Genomic DNA, 16228 nt, shown 5'->3' on the forward strand with positions numbered 1-16228 from the left:
GTCTCCTTTCCCAGCCTGGCGGGGAGGGGGGTACCCTGGAGATTCTCCGGCTCTGTGCAGGCTATAGGCTTTTCTTTTTTTGCTCCTTTTTGTTTCCTGAATTTCTCCACTGCTTCTTACTGCTGTTTTTGCTGGGTTCTTGATGGGGTGTTGGGTGCTGGAGTTCCCAGCTCGCTATTCAGTTGGAGTGAGTCGGGGTGCCTCCCTACTGTGGCGGCACCATCTTCCTCCTTCCTGGATACATTTCTTGTACTGTTTGTTACCTCATCCCTCATACCCCCTCCCCCTCGATATCACATATTCTGTTATATGTGGCTTCCATTGTAGTTTGCATTGTGGAAAATGAACTGTTTATGGTTCTTAGATCAGTTTTCAAGGTGTTAATTTCATCTTTTAAAGAGTTGAACTAAGTATTTTTTCCTACATTTTGGCTCTCAAGGTATTAATTTCTTTTTTTTTTTTTTAATGAGGTGCTTGCTGTATCTATATTTGCATATGTTTCTTGACTTCATGAAGTTCCGTGTGAGATTTCTTCCTCATGGTCTTGGAACTGTTTTTGAAATTCTGCTTTTTTTTTTTTTTTTTCCTTTGGCCAGTCCTGGGGCTTGGAATCAGGGCCTGAGCACTGTCCCTGGCTTCTTTTTGCTCAAGGCTAGCACTCTGCCACTTGAGCCACAGTGCCACTTCTGGCCGTTTTCTGTATATGTGGTGCTGGGGAATTGAACCCAGGGCCTCATGTATATGAGGCAAGCTCTCTTGCCACTAGGCCATATCCCCAGCCCTGAAATTCTGCTTTAATCCTTGGCCACGTCTGTCCTCATATCCTGAACTGTTTTTTACTCCCCATCTCTTCTTTGCTCTCACTGTTTTGTTTTTTTCCCTGGGTAGTTGTTGGCTTTTGGAGTTGGCGTGCTGGCTTGACTGTTCATGAATCTTGTGATTTTTCTTTGCCTTTTATGCACCTGGGAAGCAGGGGATGTGGGAGTCACATCCCCTGCTCTTCCTGTTGGTGGCCAGCAGATGGCAGCGTGGCATGTCCCTGGGCGGGCTCACAGGGCTAGCAGGGGCTTGGTTCTGCGGGAGCCGGCTGGGAGCGCTGACAGGGGACTGTCTGCTGTGAGAACTGCATTGATTGCCTTCGTGCTCCAGGGTTAGGCATTGGCTTCAGAAGGGCTGGGCTTCCTGCCAGTGCAGTGAGATTTTTGCGCCTTGGCCCCTGGTTGTTTTTCTCCCCACATGTGGCCCCCACTCCACTGCTTGAGCCGCCTGTCCTGTGTGTGTGTGTGTGTGTGTGTGTGTGTGTGTGCTCAGACTGTTGCCAGGGTGCGTGCACACTCCTCACAGGTGAACAGTAGATTCAGCGGTGTTCTCCGTGGGCCCGGGCCTTGCCACCGCGGTGTGTTGGTCCTCAGCCCCCCACAGGGGCTAGCATGTTGCCTATTTGGTAAGGCTTTGCGGGTTAGGAACCCTCCTCCCGCAGGCCTGGGCGACCTGCTGGGGAGCCCCGCCAGGGTCCCAGTAGCCAGTCTTCTGGGAGCTGTGGGGTCCTAATGCCCACCGCTGTGGGAGCCAACCACTGGGGGGGCAAGGGGGCTCTGGTCTCTCTGTCCCCTTAAAATGAGGTGCTCCTTTTTGGGCGGGGGAGGGAGGGGTCCAGGTCAAGGCTTGTGGCTCTCTGCCAGAGCTGGTCTCCTGTTTGAGGGTCCACAGTAGGGTACTCCCTGTTCCTGGGGGCTGCACGTGCCCCGTGGTGCTGTGAGAGCTCTCCAGGCCTGGGTGTGGCCGGGCCTCACCCATGCCCTGCGCCCCTGCTCTCTGCGCCTGCTCTCAGTGCCCCTGCCCTGCGCCTCTGCCCTGCGCCCCTGCTCTCCACTCCCCTGCTCTCCACTCCCCTGCCCTCCGCCTCTGCCCTGCGCTTCTGCCCTGCGCCCCTGCCCTCCGCCTCTGCCCTGCGCCCCTGCTCTCCACTCCCCTGCCCTCCCCCTCTGCTCTGCACCCCTGCCCTCCGCCTCTGCCCTGTGCCTCTGCCCTGTGCCCCTGCTCTGCGCCCCTGCCCTCTGCTCCTGCCCTGCTGCCCTCTGTCCCTGCGCTGTCAGCTCCACTGTCCGGCTCCTAGGCTGCCAGTGTTTTTTGCCCTGGATCCTGCGTCGGTCTCTGGGGTCCCACAGTCCCGGGCACTGGTGCTTTCTGATCTGGATCCTGCGTTGGTCGCTGGGGCCCAGGGACCCGGGCACGGGCCGTTTACCTAGCCTGGCTGAGCTCTGCCCAGGGGTGGGGGAGGGGTCTTCCGATTTTCCAACTTTGTGCAGTGTGTGGGCTTTCTTCCTCCTCTTTTCTGGTTGCTGTGATGCTCTGCTTGTTCCCATTTCCTTTGTTGCCAATCTCTTTGTGGCGGGGGGGGGGGGGGACGGTGGATGGTGTTGGGACTCAACTCACTATTTGGTTGGAGCGAGCTGCAGTGATTCTATTGTTTCAGTGCCATCTTCTTCTCTCTAGAAAATGTTTTTGTTCCATTGTCACCTCCAGACCAAACAAAAGCAGGTGAAAGGCTCTTCTGTCCTTGAGCTTTGTCCTGGTGGGTTGTGGTTTCATCCGTGGGGAGGGGCGAGGCCTCACAGCTCCACAGCCAGCAAGCGAAGCCGGGCCGAGCCCCCGGCCCTCGGCCTCAGTGAGCAGATGCCTATGCCACGGTGGTGAACTGCACCACCCAGGGGTCTGTGCCCACGCCTGGGCTACAGGGGAGCGTTGAGCAGCATGCCGCTGAGGCAGGACCATCTGGCCTTGCACAAAGTGTATCCATACGATTGCTGGCCTGCCTTCCTTCCTTCCCTCCCTTCTCCCAACTTGTTTTTTGGTGTTGGGGCCTTGTGGTTGCTAGGCAAGTATTATGTTGTTACTTTATACTTCCTGCCCTTTTTGCTTTAGGTATTTATTTATTTATTTTTGGCCCTGAAGCTTGAATTTTGGGCCTGGGCACTGTCCCTTAGCTCCTTTTGTTCAAGGCCAGCACTCTGCCCCTACTCCTTGAGCCACAGCACCATTTCTAGCTTTTTCTGTGGAGATAAGAGTCTTACAAGATTTCCTGCCTGGGCCTGCTTTGAACTTCAACCCTCAGATCTCAGTCTCCTGAATAGGGTTACAGGCGTGGGCTACTAACACCCACCATTAGGTATTTTTCAAATAAACCTTCATGTTTTGGTCCAGGCCAGTCTGGACTGCTATCCTATGACTTCTGCCTACCTGGGGTGACAGGTGTGCGCCACCACATCCAGCCCATTAATTGGGATGAGGTCTTCCAGGTTAGCCTCAAGCCACAGTGCACCCAGCCTGTACTTCCCAAATAGCTGGATTACATATGTGAACCACTGCACCTGGCCTGCATTTTCCTTTATATCTGTTCACCCTGTTTTCCTAAATAAATGCACTTGAATGAACAAAACAAAATAAAAGCCTTGTCCAGGTATGGAGGTGCACTCTGGTAATCCCAGCTCTCAGGAGGCCAGAGGATCATGAGTTCCAGACTAGTCAGGACAGGGCTGGGAATATGGCCTAGTGGTAGAGTGTACATGAAGCCCTGGGTTCGATTCCTCAGCACCACATATACAGAAAACGGCCAGAAGTGGCGCTGCGGCTCAAGTGGCAGAGTGCTAGCCTTGAGCAAAAAGAAGCCAGGGACAGTGCTCAGGCCCTGAGTTCAAGCCCCAGGGCTGGCAAAAAACAAAACAAAAACAGACCAGTCAGGACCACATAGAGAACCTGTCTAGAAAGAGAAGAATGGAGGAAAGGCCTTGGCTCCATCATGGTGATTGCTCAAATCAGTGAGAAGCAGGCCATGAAATGAGCCAATATGGCCAGCACTCTTGGCCCTGTTCCGCAGGCTGCCCCCCGGATTACGTGCCTCCAGAAATCTTCCATTTTCATACGCGATCGTCCGTCCAGCTCTACGGCATGATCTACAAGCCGCACGCCCTGCAGCCGGGGAAGAAGCACCCCACCGTGCTCTTCGTGTATGGGGGCCCGCAGGTGCGTGCCGGCCTGGCCCCCAATCCCACCGAGGCTCTGGCGCACTGCTGCCTCTCACCTCCGCCCCTTCTCCACCTCCCGGGCAGGTACAGCTGGTGAACAACTCCTTCAAAGGAATCAAGTATCTACGGCTCAACACACTGGCGTCTCTGGGGTACGCCGTGGTGGTGATTGACGGCCGGGGCTCATGTCAGAGAGGGCTTCGCTTCGAAGGGGCCCTGAAAAACCAAATGGTGAGTTCTCTCCTCTGTCTGGGCCCTTTCTGTGCTGCCCAGGGAGCTCTGGGCATTTGGGCACCGTGCACAGAGGGTCAGTCCTGTGCCGCCCAGAGAGCTGTGGGCCCTGCGCACCTCCTCGGCTACTGCCAGTCCTATGAGGATGGTGTATGCGGCCTTGTCGCACCTCGGGGAGCACCCGCCTTGCTGCCTTGCTCGGAGCATGCCCTAGGTGGGCACAAGTGTCCACTCACCCACACTAGTCCCAGGAGGCAAGTGCAGCCCAGACACAGCAGATGCTGTGGCACAGCCAGCCCACAGGGAAGCCAGCGGCCCGACAGCGGCCTCTGAAGTAGGTTAATGTGGACAGTGGTGGAGGTGATGGTGGTGGTGGTGATGTTGGTGCTGTTGGTGGTGGTGGTGGTGGTGGTACTGTTGGTGGTGGTGGTGATGGTGGTGCTGGTGGTGGTGCTGGTGCTAGTGATGGTGGTGATGGTGGTACTGTTGGTGGTGGTGGTGGTAATGGTGGTGCTGCTGGTGGTGGCGGTGGTGGTGATGTTGGTCCTGTTGTTGTTGTTGGTGGTGGTGATGGTGATGGTGATGGTGCTGCTATTGGTGGTGGTAGTGGTGGTGATGGTGGTGCTGTTGGTGGTAGTGGTGGTGGTGATGGTGGTGCTGTTGTTGGTGGTGGTGATGGTGATGGTGGTGGTGATGGTGCAGTTGGTGGTGGTCGTGGTGGTGGTGATGGCGGTGGTGGTGGTGGTGATGGTGCTGTTGGTGGTAGTGGTGGTGGTGATGGTGGTGGTGGTGGTAATGGTGGTGGTGGTGGTGGTAATGGTGGTGGTGAGGGTGATGGTGATGGTGGTGATGGTGCTGTTGGTGGTGGTGGTGGTGGTGATGGTGATGGTGGTGCTGTTGTTGTTGGTGGTGATGGTGATGGTGGTGGTGATGGTGCAGTTGTTGGTGGTGGTGGTGGTGATGGCGGTGGTGGTGGTGGTGATGGTGCTGTTGGTGGTGGTGGTGGTGGTGGTGGTGATGGTGGTGGTGGTGGTGGTAATGGTGGTGGTGAGGGTGATGGTGATGGTGGTGATGGTGCTGTTGGTGGTGGTGGTGGTGGTGATGGTGATGGTGATGGTGGTGCTGTTGGTGGTGGTGGTGGTGACAGAGGTGCTGCTGCTACTGGTGATGATGATGATGATGATGATGATGATGATAATGGTGGTATGGGCCCGTTTGTTAATGTTTCTCTTCAGCTATGAGCAGAGTGAGGGCCCGACGGGCAGGTGCTGTTTCAGATCCTCGCAGGTGCTGGGTGGCAGACGAGGGTGGGAGCGGCTGGTCTGCCCTGGCCTCATACAAGAGCGGCCGGGTGTAGCCAGGCCAGCACCAATGGAGCTTGCGGAGGGCCACTTCTGCCCTGGGAGGAAAGACCTGCGGGACACAGGGAATTGGCTCTGAGGGTGTCTACCTTGTCCCTAGGGCCAGGTGGAGATCGAGGACCAGGTGGAGGGCTTGCAGTTCGTGGCGCAGAAGTACGGCTTCATCGACATGAGCCGCGTCGCCATCCACGGCTGGTCCTACGGAGGCTTCCTCTCACTCATGGGGCTCATCCACAAGCCCCAGGTGTTCAAGGTAGGCCCGCCCCAGCCAGCCACAGCTCCTCCCTCCCCTCCCCCAGGCCGCCCACCAGTGTCCCCACCACGAGCCTGACCCCGGGGGAGGCACCTCGGCAGGGGCCTTGCCACGTGGCTGTTTCTCCCTGCAGCAGCCCCATGGGGCCGAGCCCCCCTCCTCATTGCCCGCCACCGCTGACCCCAGGATGGCGTCCGGCTGCACAAAAGCCCAGCAGCAGCTCTCTGTGGGAGGCTGAGCCCGGACCCTGGCCTCGGATGGGCAGAGGTGGGGTGTGGTGCAAAGAGCATCGGGGAGGGACCCGGCCAGCCGCACTGTGGGGCACGGCGGGGCTGCGGCCATGAGGAGGAGGAGGAGGCAGGAAGGTGGGACGGGCCCTCCCCACGCGCACAGTCCACACGGGGGCACTTGTGAGGGTCACCTGCCAGCCCCACCCGCCATGTGCATGCCCACCCCTCCCCTGTGCCCGCCCCAGGCCAGCTCCAGACCTGAAGCCCCCCCTCCCTCTGCCCCTTCCATCCCTGGGTCCTCTAGGTAGCCATCGCGGGCGCCCCGGTCACCGTGTGGATGGCCTACGACACAGGGTACACGGAGCGCTACATGGACGTCCCTGAGAACAACCAGCAGGGCTATGAGGCAGGCTCCGTGGCCCTGCACGTGGAGAAGCTGCCCAACGAGTAAGAGGCCTGTCCCTGCCTTCCGCCCTCTGCACCCCTCACCCCCCCACCTCCCACCGCCACGTGCCTCTGCCCTCCCGGCCCCCCCACACCTCCTCTGGGGTGTGATCTGGGGGACAGCCTCCGGACCACCAAAAGCTCCGGTATGCTGTTTTTCTGGTACATTCTGAGGCTGAATGACATAGTTGTGTCCCCTCCCCGCGACCTCCCAGCAATGTTCAAGTGGAGACAAACCTGCATCTGCTACTCCATGCAGCTGCTAGCAGGGATGGTCACTTGGATGTAGAATGTTCTGGAATATGTGGAATATTCTGGAACTGTGATGTGATGTGATGCACATTGCAGGGCCACCCAACACTATAGTGTGCAGCTGAGAATGTCACCTTTAAGCAAATATCAACTTGCTAAAATAAATAAATAAATAAATGAGCTTACAAAATTGAAGTAAAAGGAAAAAGTCACTTGCCAGTCTACCTGCTGCTTTTCTTGTGCTCAGTGGCCCAGGTGGGCAGTGTTCCAGACCATTCCATCACTCTGAGTGCTGGGGATGGGGCCTTACCTGGCCTCCTGCCTCCGGCCTCACCCCCTCTCCCCCCCTCCCCCTCCAGGCCCAACCGGCTGCTCATCCTCCACGGCTTCCTCGACGAGAACGTGCACTTTTTCCACACCAACTTCCTCGTGTCCCAGCTCATCCGGGCGGGGAAGCCCTACCAGCTCCAGGTGAGCCCTCCTGCCCTCCCTCCCACCCGCCCTCCAGCCTATCCCCCTGCTCCTCCCACTCCCCAGTTCATGGGGGAATCCACTCGGGCATGGAGGTCAGGCGGCCACCACAGGGCAGTCCACGTGGGGGAGGGCCCTGATCTGAAATGACCACACGGGCATCCGTCTCCACTTAGGGGTGTCCACGAGGAGCGGACATGTGGGAATGCTGGAGTGGAGAGACCCCCTTGCTGTGTGCGGACTGAGGAGCTGGGGGACAGAGCCCCAGCTGGGAAGGGGTGTGGCCTGTGGGCAGGGTTTTTCCGTGGGTGGAGCTTCCATGGTTGGGGGCGGGGCCTCTTCAGTCAGGGGTCCTCAGGGCTGGGATGGTCTCTGCCTAGAGGATGGGGCTCGACAGAAAGGTAGTGGGACTCCTCCTCAAGGTGCAGAACCTCTGAGTGATGGGGACAGCCCTCTGGGGCCTGTGCCCTGGCAGGTCTGGCCACACTGAGCAGGGAGGACAGGCAAGAGGCAGGGCCCCCTGTTGGGGGGAATGCTCGGCTGATGTGAGGTGTGGAAGGGAGGTCAGGCTGGGTCTGGTCCTACATGAGATGGGTGAATGAAGGCCACCAGAAAGCAGAATGGTACCAGCTCCACGTCACGGCTGGGAGACCACTGTGGGCCTGACCTCCTGGGCATAGGGAAGCCGGCTAGGGGTAGGAGCACCAGGCCCTGTGGGGTCCTTGAAGAGTGGGGCTGTCTTCACGCTGTTGCAGCGCAGGGGAGCCCCACTGTGCCTGGAGCCTGCTCTCATGGCTCAAGCCTGTCAGGCCCTGTCTCCATCTAGCCCAATGCCTGGCCATTGGCTGGCCCAGGTCTCAGCGACCACGTTCTATGGGTGTGTGCCGGCACCCCAACGGATCTCTGTCCCTTCTTGGCCATATCCCCTTCAGAGGGTAAGGGAACCCAGAAGACAGCCTAGGACCTGGAGCTGGGGGTGGGGCCATGTGGGAAATGGAGTGGCTGAAAACAGGGACCCCCGTTGTCCAGACAGAAGCCAGAGCCCTGCCCACCGGAGCAGACCTGGGAGCTTTCCCATGTGCCAGGCACGCCATAGCCTGGTGCCCAGGTGGAGGTGATGCCAGCAGTGGTTTGTCGACCCTGTCTCCACAGATCTACCCCAACGAGAGACACAGCATTCGCTGCCCCGAGTCGGGAGAGCACTATGAAGTCACACTGCTATACTTCCTACAAGAGCACCTCTGAGCCCCCGCCTGCGAGCCCCACCCAGCCTTCACGACCCAGTGCATCTGGACGGCGGGAGGAGCGCGTGGCCCGCGGCCCCCTCCTCCCGCCACCCCGCTGGACAGCGGTGGCCGCCCTGCGCCTGGCCACCGCCTCCACCCTGACGCCTTTCGTCCTCACTGGCGCTCCTGGTTTCGTGGCTGCTTCTCAATTACCAGGACACAGTGACAGTGGCTGGCCTCCTCGAGGTGCTGCCTGGTGCCATCCCCTCCTAGTCCCCTGTTGTCAGGGAGGTGGGGCCCCCTTGTCCCCCCACCTCCTCACCCCTGCTGGAAGGGCTGCCGCTCGGGCACCTTGGCCAAAAGACACTCGGAGGAGCTGGGCTGGTCAGCCGGCCACCAGAGGCCTGGGCACCCCCAGTGTGGCTCCCATGGCCACGTGGCCCCCTGGCCCGGCCAGCCGCCATCCCCAGCACACAAGCATGCAGTGCCTGTCCTTCCCGCCAGCTCCCACTTCATTTTCGTGTTGTGTCTTAGGGGGCATTTTAAACAATTATTTAAAGACAGAAAGCAAAGAGTACCTAACTCTAGACTTGGGGTCTGCCACTGGGCAGTGGTGCTCCAGCCCAGCACTGGAGGTGGAATGCAGAGAGCATGAAGGGTCAGGCGCGCAGCTGGCGCACAGGGCAGCCCCCCGCTCCCCCCACCCCAGCCGTCCAGCTCCGTGTGTGTCTGCGTGGCCCTGTGCCTGCCCTGGGGTCCGGGGTTGAACCTCCCCCACCCTAGGGTCATCCCCCGTTCCTGACCCTCCCCGCCAAGAGTTTGGGCATAAAGAAGGAAAAAGGAAAACAACCCAGAATCCCTCTACATATTATGGAAAGAAAATATTTTTGTCATTCTTATTCTTTTATAATTATGCGTGTAAGAAGTAGACTCATTAAACGATTCCAGATGGAAATACGGCCACCTGCTTGGGGGGGTCCTTCTCAGACCTGGGCGTCCTTTGAACGGGAGGGGGTCCTGGGGGCCAGAGCATAGGCAAGGCCAAGGGGCGTTGCTGACAGGGTCTCCACAGGGCTCAGCCCTGGCACGGATAGAGGGGTGCCCCAAACACCCAGCTGGAAGCCTTCTACAAAAGGGTCAACAGCTGAAGAACCTCATGGGCTGATCTCCATCACTTACGATGTGGCCAGTGCTCCCTCCCAGATCTCTCTGACTGAGGACCCTACAGAGAGTGAGTCCCACTGTCTTCACATTCTGGGGGTGCCAGGGTCAGCCTGACCTGACTTTTCCAGAGGACTGCCAGCTCATGTGCAGACACACACACACACACACACACACACACACACACACACGTCCTTGCAGGTCACAATTAGACTGCAGAGCCCCATAGGATTCTTTGCCAGGGCTGTTGCAAGAGGATGGACCCCATTTTTCATTTTATTAGAAGGCGATGTATAGCGAGGTTACAGTTACATAAAAGAATCCATATCTTTTTGGACAATGAAACCCATTCCCTTGCTATCTCCCGACCCACATGTTGTAGAGTTCATTTTCAACACAGCCTCCAGGGAATACCACTGCTGCTTTTGTTCATCCTTTTTTTTTTTTTTTTTTACCAGTCCTGGGGCTTGAACTCAGGGCCTGAGTACTGTCCCGGCTTCTTTTTCCTCAAGGCGAAAAGTTTGCTCTGCCAACTTGAGCCACAGCGCCACTTCTGGCTTTTTCTGCGTATGTGGTATTGAGGAATGGAACCCAGGGCCTCATGCATGCTAGGCAAGCACTGTACCGCTAAGCCACATTCCCAGCTCTTGTTCATCCTTTGTTCCTCCATTTCTGTCAGGAGAAACGTTTATAATACAACTAAAACGTAAAGAAAAAAATACCCTCCAATATCCTACTTGGAAATGCATGAGGTGACATCTCCAAGGTTTCTCTGCATGACAGGGACAGATATATATCGTTATGGTGGGTAAAACATAGGGGTTACATTTATACCTTTCCTTTTGTACAGTGTGATCTGTCCCCTCCCTCCATCTCCACCCACAAGTTGGAGAGTTCACTTTCCTCAATGAAGCTGTGTGTGCGCGCGTGCGCGCGCCCGGACTGGACCTTGGACTCAAGGCCTGGTGCTTTTTCGTTCAAAGGTGGTGTTCTACCACTGAGCCACAGCGCCACCTGTGGCGCTTTGCTTGTTAACTGGCTGCGTATGGGCTGAGTGCGAACTTGCGCTAGGATGACAGGCCTGCGCCCCCGGCTGCTAGGTTCAAAGGACATCACTGTCAACAAGAGAAGGGGCACGAGTCAAAATGACCTGTAGACGGACCAGTTCCTAAGGCCATAGCGAACGCCGCGGACACTAGCTACCCCAATGACAGGACAGTCGCCTCGTTCACTCGCCAACTGCCAATCAGGAGAGGCGTGGGGAGGTCACGTGGCTCTCCAAGCACCGCCCACAACACGAAGGCCAGGCCGCGGAAGGGGCGTGGCTTACGGAAGGACGGTACTAGTAGGTCACGTGCGCTCGCAGGCAGTGACGTGGCGTGCGACCGACGCCCCACGTGTCCCTCGCCGCGCCCGGTCCGCCCGCCGCCCTCCGAGGCCCCAATCCCAATATGGCGGCGCCCAGCGGAAGGAGCGGCGGTGGCGGCGCGGGCTGGTCGGCTGCGCTGCTTCTGGCGGCCGTAGTTCTGAGAGCGGCGGAGGCCGTGTCCGAACCCACGACGGTAGCGTTTGACGTGCGGCCCGGCGGCATCCAGCACTCGTTCTCTCAGAACGTGGGTCCCGGGGTAGGTGCCAGCGGGGCGGGGCGGGGCGGGGCGGGGCGGGGCCCGACGGGGGTCACCGGCCGGCTTGGGGGCGCCGCCTCGGTGCGCCGGAGCGCTGGGCGGGGCCGCCGCCTAGAGCCCTGCTTTCGCCCCCGGGGACGTGGCCACGAGACCTGTCAGTCACCTGTCATCGGTCATCTGCCCGTCACTCGTCACGGCTCCAGCGTGGCGGGGCCCGGGACAGGCCACCGAGCGTGAGCCGGGGGGCGGCGCCCGCCCGCCACGGCCTGACCCCCGGCCCGATCCCCGACTCGCGCGGGAGCTGCCTCCCGCCGGCCGCGGCAGCTCGGCCAGTAGGCACAGCTTGCCTGTCATTTTCAAGCCACTCAGACGGCCGAGATCTGGGCGGATCGCAGGTTCAGAGCCAACCTCTACAGAAAAGTCCAGGAGACCCCATTTCACCAACACATTTGCAGTTAGCCAGCAGAAAAGTCGGAAGTGGAGCTGTGTGTGAGTCAGGTGGTAGAGCGCTGGCCCTGAGAGAAAAAGCTCAGGGACGGAACCCAGGCCCCAGTACAGATCTTCCAGGACTTAATCATGTTCATTGCTTAGGCATGTATATCCCTGTGTTTATCCCTATGGACGTTTTACACGTCCAACCCATTTTACAGACCAGGAAGTGGAAGCTCCGGGAATCCACTTGTCCAGCCTCTGTCACTCACCGAGCCTGCATTCCTAGCAGGAGTGGAGGGGGTTGGAGAAGCCACTCTGCCACTCAGATTGCTCTGCTCCCTTGAGGGAAAGGAGGCAGGCAGGGTATAGCTGGCCTCAAAGGCCATCAGCCAGGGGAAACAGTCCATCCCTGATTGTGGTCACCCAGAGACCAGCGGGTACCCCCTACCAAGCCTGTGTCTGCCTTCTCTTCTACAGGACAAATTCACCTGCACATTTACTTATGCTTCTCAAGGAGGGACCAACGAGGTGAGTCATTCAGGACCCCTGATTGTCACACCTGATGCTCTCCAGGGTACACTGGAGTTACGCCTCAGCTGGCACACTTCCAGCCATTCTTGCCCAGGTAATAAAAAGAGCCACCAGGCGCTGGTGGCTCACACCTGTAATCCTAACTACTCAGGAGACTGAGATCTGGAGGATCAGACTTCAAAGCCTGCCTGGGCAGTTAACCAGCATTAAAAAAAGGCCAAACTGGAGGCATAACTAAAATGGTAGAGCACCAACTGTGAGTAAGAAAATGGAGTGAAAGTGTAAGGTCCTCAGTTCAAGCCCTGGTACCACAAAAAAAAAAAAAAAAGATACGCATTTAGTATATTCTCAGGGTTCTGTGGCTCAGTGACTTGAATAGTTGAAGTCTTAGTTTTCTGGCCATTCTCACACTGTGAGAATAGTCCTTGCATACTTGTTCTTGCTGTTGATAGGATCCAGGCCTTTGTACTAGGAGGACTGAAGTCATGTTGTTTTCTGGGCTCTTCTCTCCTCCATGAAGGAATCAATAATATGGGCTATATCTGTACCATAGAATATTACTCATCTGGGAACAGACAAGGCTGTGACCTCTGCTGACACCTAGAAAGACCCTGAGGCCACCTTGCTGCATGAGAAGCAGACACAAAAGGCCCCACAGTGTGTGCCTCCATTAATAGGAAACTTCCAGAACAGGAGGATCCAGACCCAGGAAATGGACTCAGGCTTGGGAGGGAACAGGGTGACTGCTCATGAGGAGACAGGGTCTCTTGGACAATGTTGAGGATGCCTGAAATTCCAGCTCATGGGAGGTTGAGGCAGGAGGGTGGTGAGTTCCAGGCTCTTCTGGGTTACTTATTTGATTCATCTTGGAGAACCCCTAGAGAACCCTTCCTGCCGAATTTCACAGGAAAAATAAAAAATCTGAAATGTGTTTTGTTGTTGAGAGGCCTCAGAGCCACAGCAGGTGTTTGGAAGTTAAAGAGAAGCTGCTGAGCTGGAGCTGGATGGGGTGGGGAGGGCATGTCTTGTCCCTGAAGTCCTTCCTGGGGACCAGCCTGATGTCCCGCGGCTCCCGAGGCCATGGTGGTGCTGCATGTTGGTTCACTGGGTTTTGATCTGGCTGTTGCTGTGTGAGTAGTCCAGGCTAACCTGGAGGGAGCAGCCAGGGTTAGTGTCAGCTCAGCCCTTCTCTTCTGAGCCTGCCTGGCCATCTTTTCCCATCTCACAGGGGAGAAGTACCATGTGTCATGGAAAGGGTGGGCGGTGGCCGAGGCCCCCTGCCACAAGCCACCAGTAGGAAATGGGAGGGTAAACACTTGGCGGGCCGGCCTTAGCGGATGATGCCCAGCTCTAGGGCCACTGGCCTGTGGATTGAGAGGTAAACACCGAACGAGGGCTTACTGCGCCTGTCCTCTCCCTGCAGCAGTGGCAGATGAGCCTGGGGACCAGTGAGGACCACCAGCACCTCACCTGCACCATCTGGAGGTAAGCCGCACTCCTGCCCAGACTTGCCGCTTGCTGTGGGCCAGGAAAGACTGGACACAGGCCAGCATGGGGGGAGAGGGATGGTGCAATGGTGTTCCAATGGAGGGGCTTGCACATGGGGGGCCATGAGGCCTATTCTCATGGAGCTGGGAAAAGTGGCTGGTCATTGTGATTAGGGAGGAGATGCTGGGTTAAGGGGAGCTACCATCTTGCCCCTATGACACCAGAGGGCTTCTGTGGCGAGTATTTAAACTTTTCAAAAATGTGAAATTCGGCCTTCTAAAAAAATACAGTTTGAGGGCTGGGAATGTGGCTTAGCGGTAGAGTGCTTGCCTAGCATGCATGAAGCCCCGGGTTCCATTCCTCAATACCACACACACAATAAAGGCCAGAAGTGGTGCTGTGGCTCAAGTGGTAGAGTACCAGCCTTGAGCAAAAAGAAGCTCAGGGCATCCCCTCTGGGAGTGTGGTTCAGTGTGGCTTGCCTGGTGCACACCAGCCCCTAGCACCCTCTCAAGCACCGCAAAAGAACTACACAAAGATAGTTCCAGAACATCCAGCCACCTCAGGAGCAGCCCTATCTTCATGAGCAGTTGCCCTTCATCACTTGCTCCACCTGGCATGGGATCCTCAGGTCAACCTGGCCTGGGGCTCTGCAGGGCCAAGGGCTGGGTGCAGGCAGGGAGGGATGGGGGCGGGGCCAGGTCCTGACTGACAGGATGGGGGGGACCTGAAGGGGCGTGGCCATGAGGGGCGGGGTGAGGTCTGGGTGGAGATGGGTGAGGGCTGGGCCCTGCAGTGACCCCCGCTGGCCCACAGGCCGCAGGGAAAGTCCTACCTGTACTTCACCGAGTTCCGGGCCGAGGTGCGCGGCGCAGAGATCGAGTACGCCATGGCCTACGTGAGTGCCTGGGATGAGGAGGGGGGGCGGGGACCCCGCATTCCCCTTGGCTGAGCCCCCGGAGAGGGGCGCAGAGCCACCTGCGCCCTCCAGCCATGGCTCCCGGTTCTTGCAGTCAAAAGCAGCATTTGAGAGGGAGAACGACGTCCCCCTGAAAAGTGAGGAATTCCAGGTGACCAGGACGGCAGGTGGGTGAGGACTGGGGGTGGCTGAGAATTGGGGGGGGGGGGGGCGCTGCTGGGGACCAGAAAGGCCGAGCCAGGCTTGCAGGGCCCTGATACCTGTCCTAGGTAGGCATGAACTGGTCTAGCATCTGTCCCTGAGGTCTTATGCTCAAGGCTGGCACTCTACCACTTGAGTCACAGCTCCATTTCCGGCTTTTTGGTGGTACGTTGGTGATAAAGAGTCTTAGGGGCTTTCCCACCCCTGTGACTATCAAAAATGATGACTAAAGCGGAGAAGCTGACGTCCTATCCTAAGGGGTAGAGCATCTGCTTACCACATACGAGGCCCCAAGTTCAAACTGACTGCCTGACCTGACTGCTGGGCTCCACCTGCCCCCCCCCCCCCCCCAACCCAGTGGCTTGGGACCTGGCCTGACCTTGTGCTGTCCCCTGCAGTGGCTCACAGGCCTGGGGCCTTCAAAGCTGAGCTGTCCAAGCTGGTGATTGTCGCCAAGGCCACCCACAGTGAGCTGTGACCTGCACCTACCGGGTGGGCCTTGTCCCTCCCTGCCGAGGAGCCCTGGCTCCTGGTGACCAGCGTGGCCAGGGGCCGCCTGCAAAACAGATGGGAGTTCCTGCGGAGCTCATGGAGCACTGTTCGCCCTGCCTGGCTCAACACAGTGAGACCGCAGCCTGCCTGCCTCTCCAGAGGACCCGGGGCCTCCCAGCAGGAAGCATCTTCCCCTGCACAGCCAGCCAGGCCCTGGACAGCACCATTGTCCCCTCCACTGAGGGCCCAGGACCTCCTTTCAGACCAACCACGAAGAGAGAATGTTTTGATATTTAAATAAATGGAAAACCAGAGCACCTAGCACTGTTGGGGTGTTTGGGGGCTGAGGATGACAGCCCCTCCCTGGGCTGGTGGAGGGCCACTGTGCGGTCCACACCGGGGCTGGTTTCCAAGTTGGGTGAAACACCACACTGGTAGGGAGGCCGAGAGAGTTGGACCTGTAAGGACCACAGTTAGTGGGGAGCCCAAGCCAGCCCTGCGCAGCCCATGGCCTGACCTGCTGCCTGGTGACCACTCTGCCCGCTGCCCCTCAGTCCTTCCACAGGCGGCCACCAGCTCACTTTCCAGACCTGCCTCAGTGGGGCCTGGAGGCTGAACACTGTCCCACCAGGGACAAGGGGACTGGAGGGGACGCCAGGCCTGCAGGTACCCAGGGCAGGCACCAGTCGCTCCACACTGCACATGGCCTCTGGTGTCTAAAGCCAGCCCTGTGCCAGTGCCTGAGGCTCCATGGGGTCCCAGAGATGAGCTTGGGGACTGGCCAGGGCCCCAGTGGGTGATCACCGTGGAGACACGCCTAAGCGGCCTCCAGGTAAACCCTGGGCCCAGCCAGCACATACTCTGCCTCTTCTGCTGGTCTACCAAG

General features: G+C 58.1%; 2 protein-coding genes across 4 annotated transcripts in view; both read left to right on the forward strand.

Moving 5' to 3' along the window:
• The window catches only part of Dpp9 (dipeptidyl peptidase 9), a 42661-nt gene extending 33210 nt beyond the window's left edge, over nt 1-9451 (forward strand). For 2 of the 3 annotated variants that reach the window (XM_048341938.1, XM_048341936.1), the window contains exons 15-20: nt 3878-4023; nt 4110-4256; nt 5718-5870; nt 6405-6547; nt 7156-7267; nt 8420-9451. In XM_048341938.1, coding sequence (XP_048197895.1) covers nt 3878-4023; nt 4110-4256; nt 5718-5870; nt 6405-6547; nt 7156-7267; nt 8420-8512 — 794 coding nt within the window. In that variant the 3' untranslated portion in view covers nt 8513-9451. Of the gene's footprint in view, nt 1-3877; nt 4024-4109; nt 4257-5717; nt 5871-6003; nt 6138-6404; nt 6548-7155; nt 7268-8419 lie in introns of those variants that run through there. The other variant, XM_048341937.1, reaches the window with a different exon arrangement.
• Nucleotides 9452-11066: 1615 nt separating this feature from the next.
• On the forward strand, nt 11067-15656 carry Mydgf (myeloid derived growth factor). The gene is made up of 6 exons (XM_048341990.1): nt 11067-11279; nt 12189-12239; nt 13666-13727; nt 14547-14628; nt 14744-14816; nt 15249-15656. The coding sequence occupies exons 1-6, from the start codon at nt 11106-11108 to the stop codon at nt 15326-15328; spliced, it is 522 nt and encodes a 173-aa protein (XP_048197947.1). The 5' UTR covers nt 11067-11105; the 3' UTR covers nt 15329-15656.
• The last annotated feature ends 572 nt before the right edge of the window (nt 15657-16228 follow it).

The sequence above is a fragment of the Perognathus longimembris genome, chromosome 3 (assembly GCF_023159225.1).
Source record: "Perognathus longimembris pacificus isolate PPM17 chromosome 3, ASM2315922v1, whole genome shotgun sequence".
Taxonomy (NCBI): domain Eukaryota; kingdom Metazoa; phylum Chordata; class Mammalia; order Rodentia; family Heteromyidae; genus Perognathus; species Perognathus longimembris.

Excerpts from the sequence above, each read along its gene's own strand:
- Mydgf (XM_048341990.1), top strand. The coding sequence starts at position 11,106 with ATGGCGGCGCCCAGCGGAAGGAGCGGCGGTGGCGGCGCGGGCTGGTCG. Across the intron at positions 11,280-12,188 it reads CTCAGAACGTGGGTCCCGGG|GACAAATTCACCTGCACATT; the intron begins GTAGGTGCCAGC and ends TCTCTTCTACAG. Across the intron at positions 12,240-13,665 it reads CTCAAGGAGGGACCAACGAG|CAGTGGCAGATGAGCCTGGG; the intron begins GTGAGTCATTCA and ends CTCTCCCTGCAG.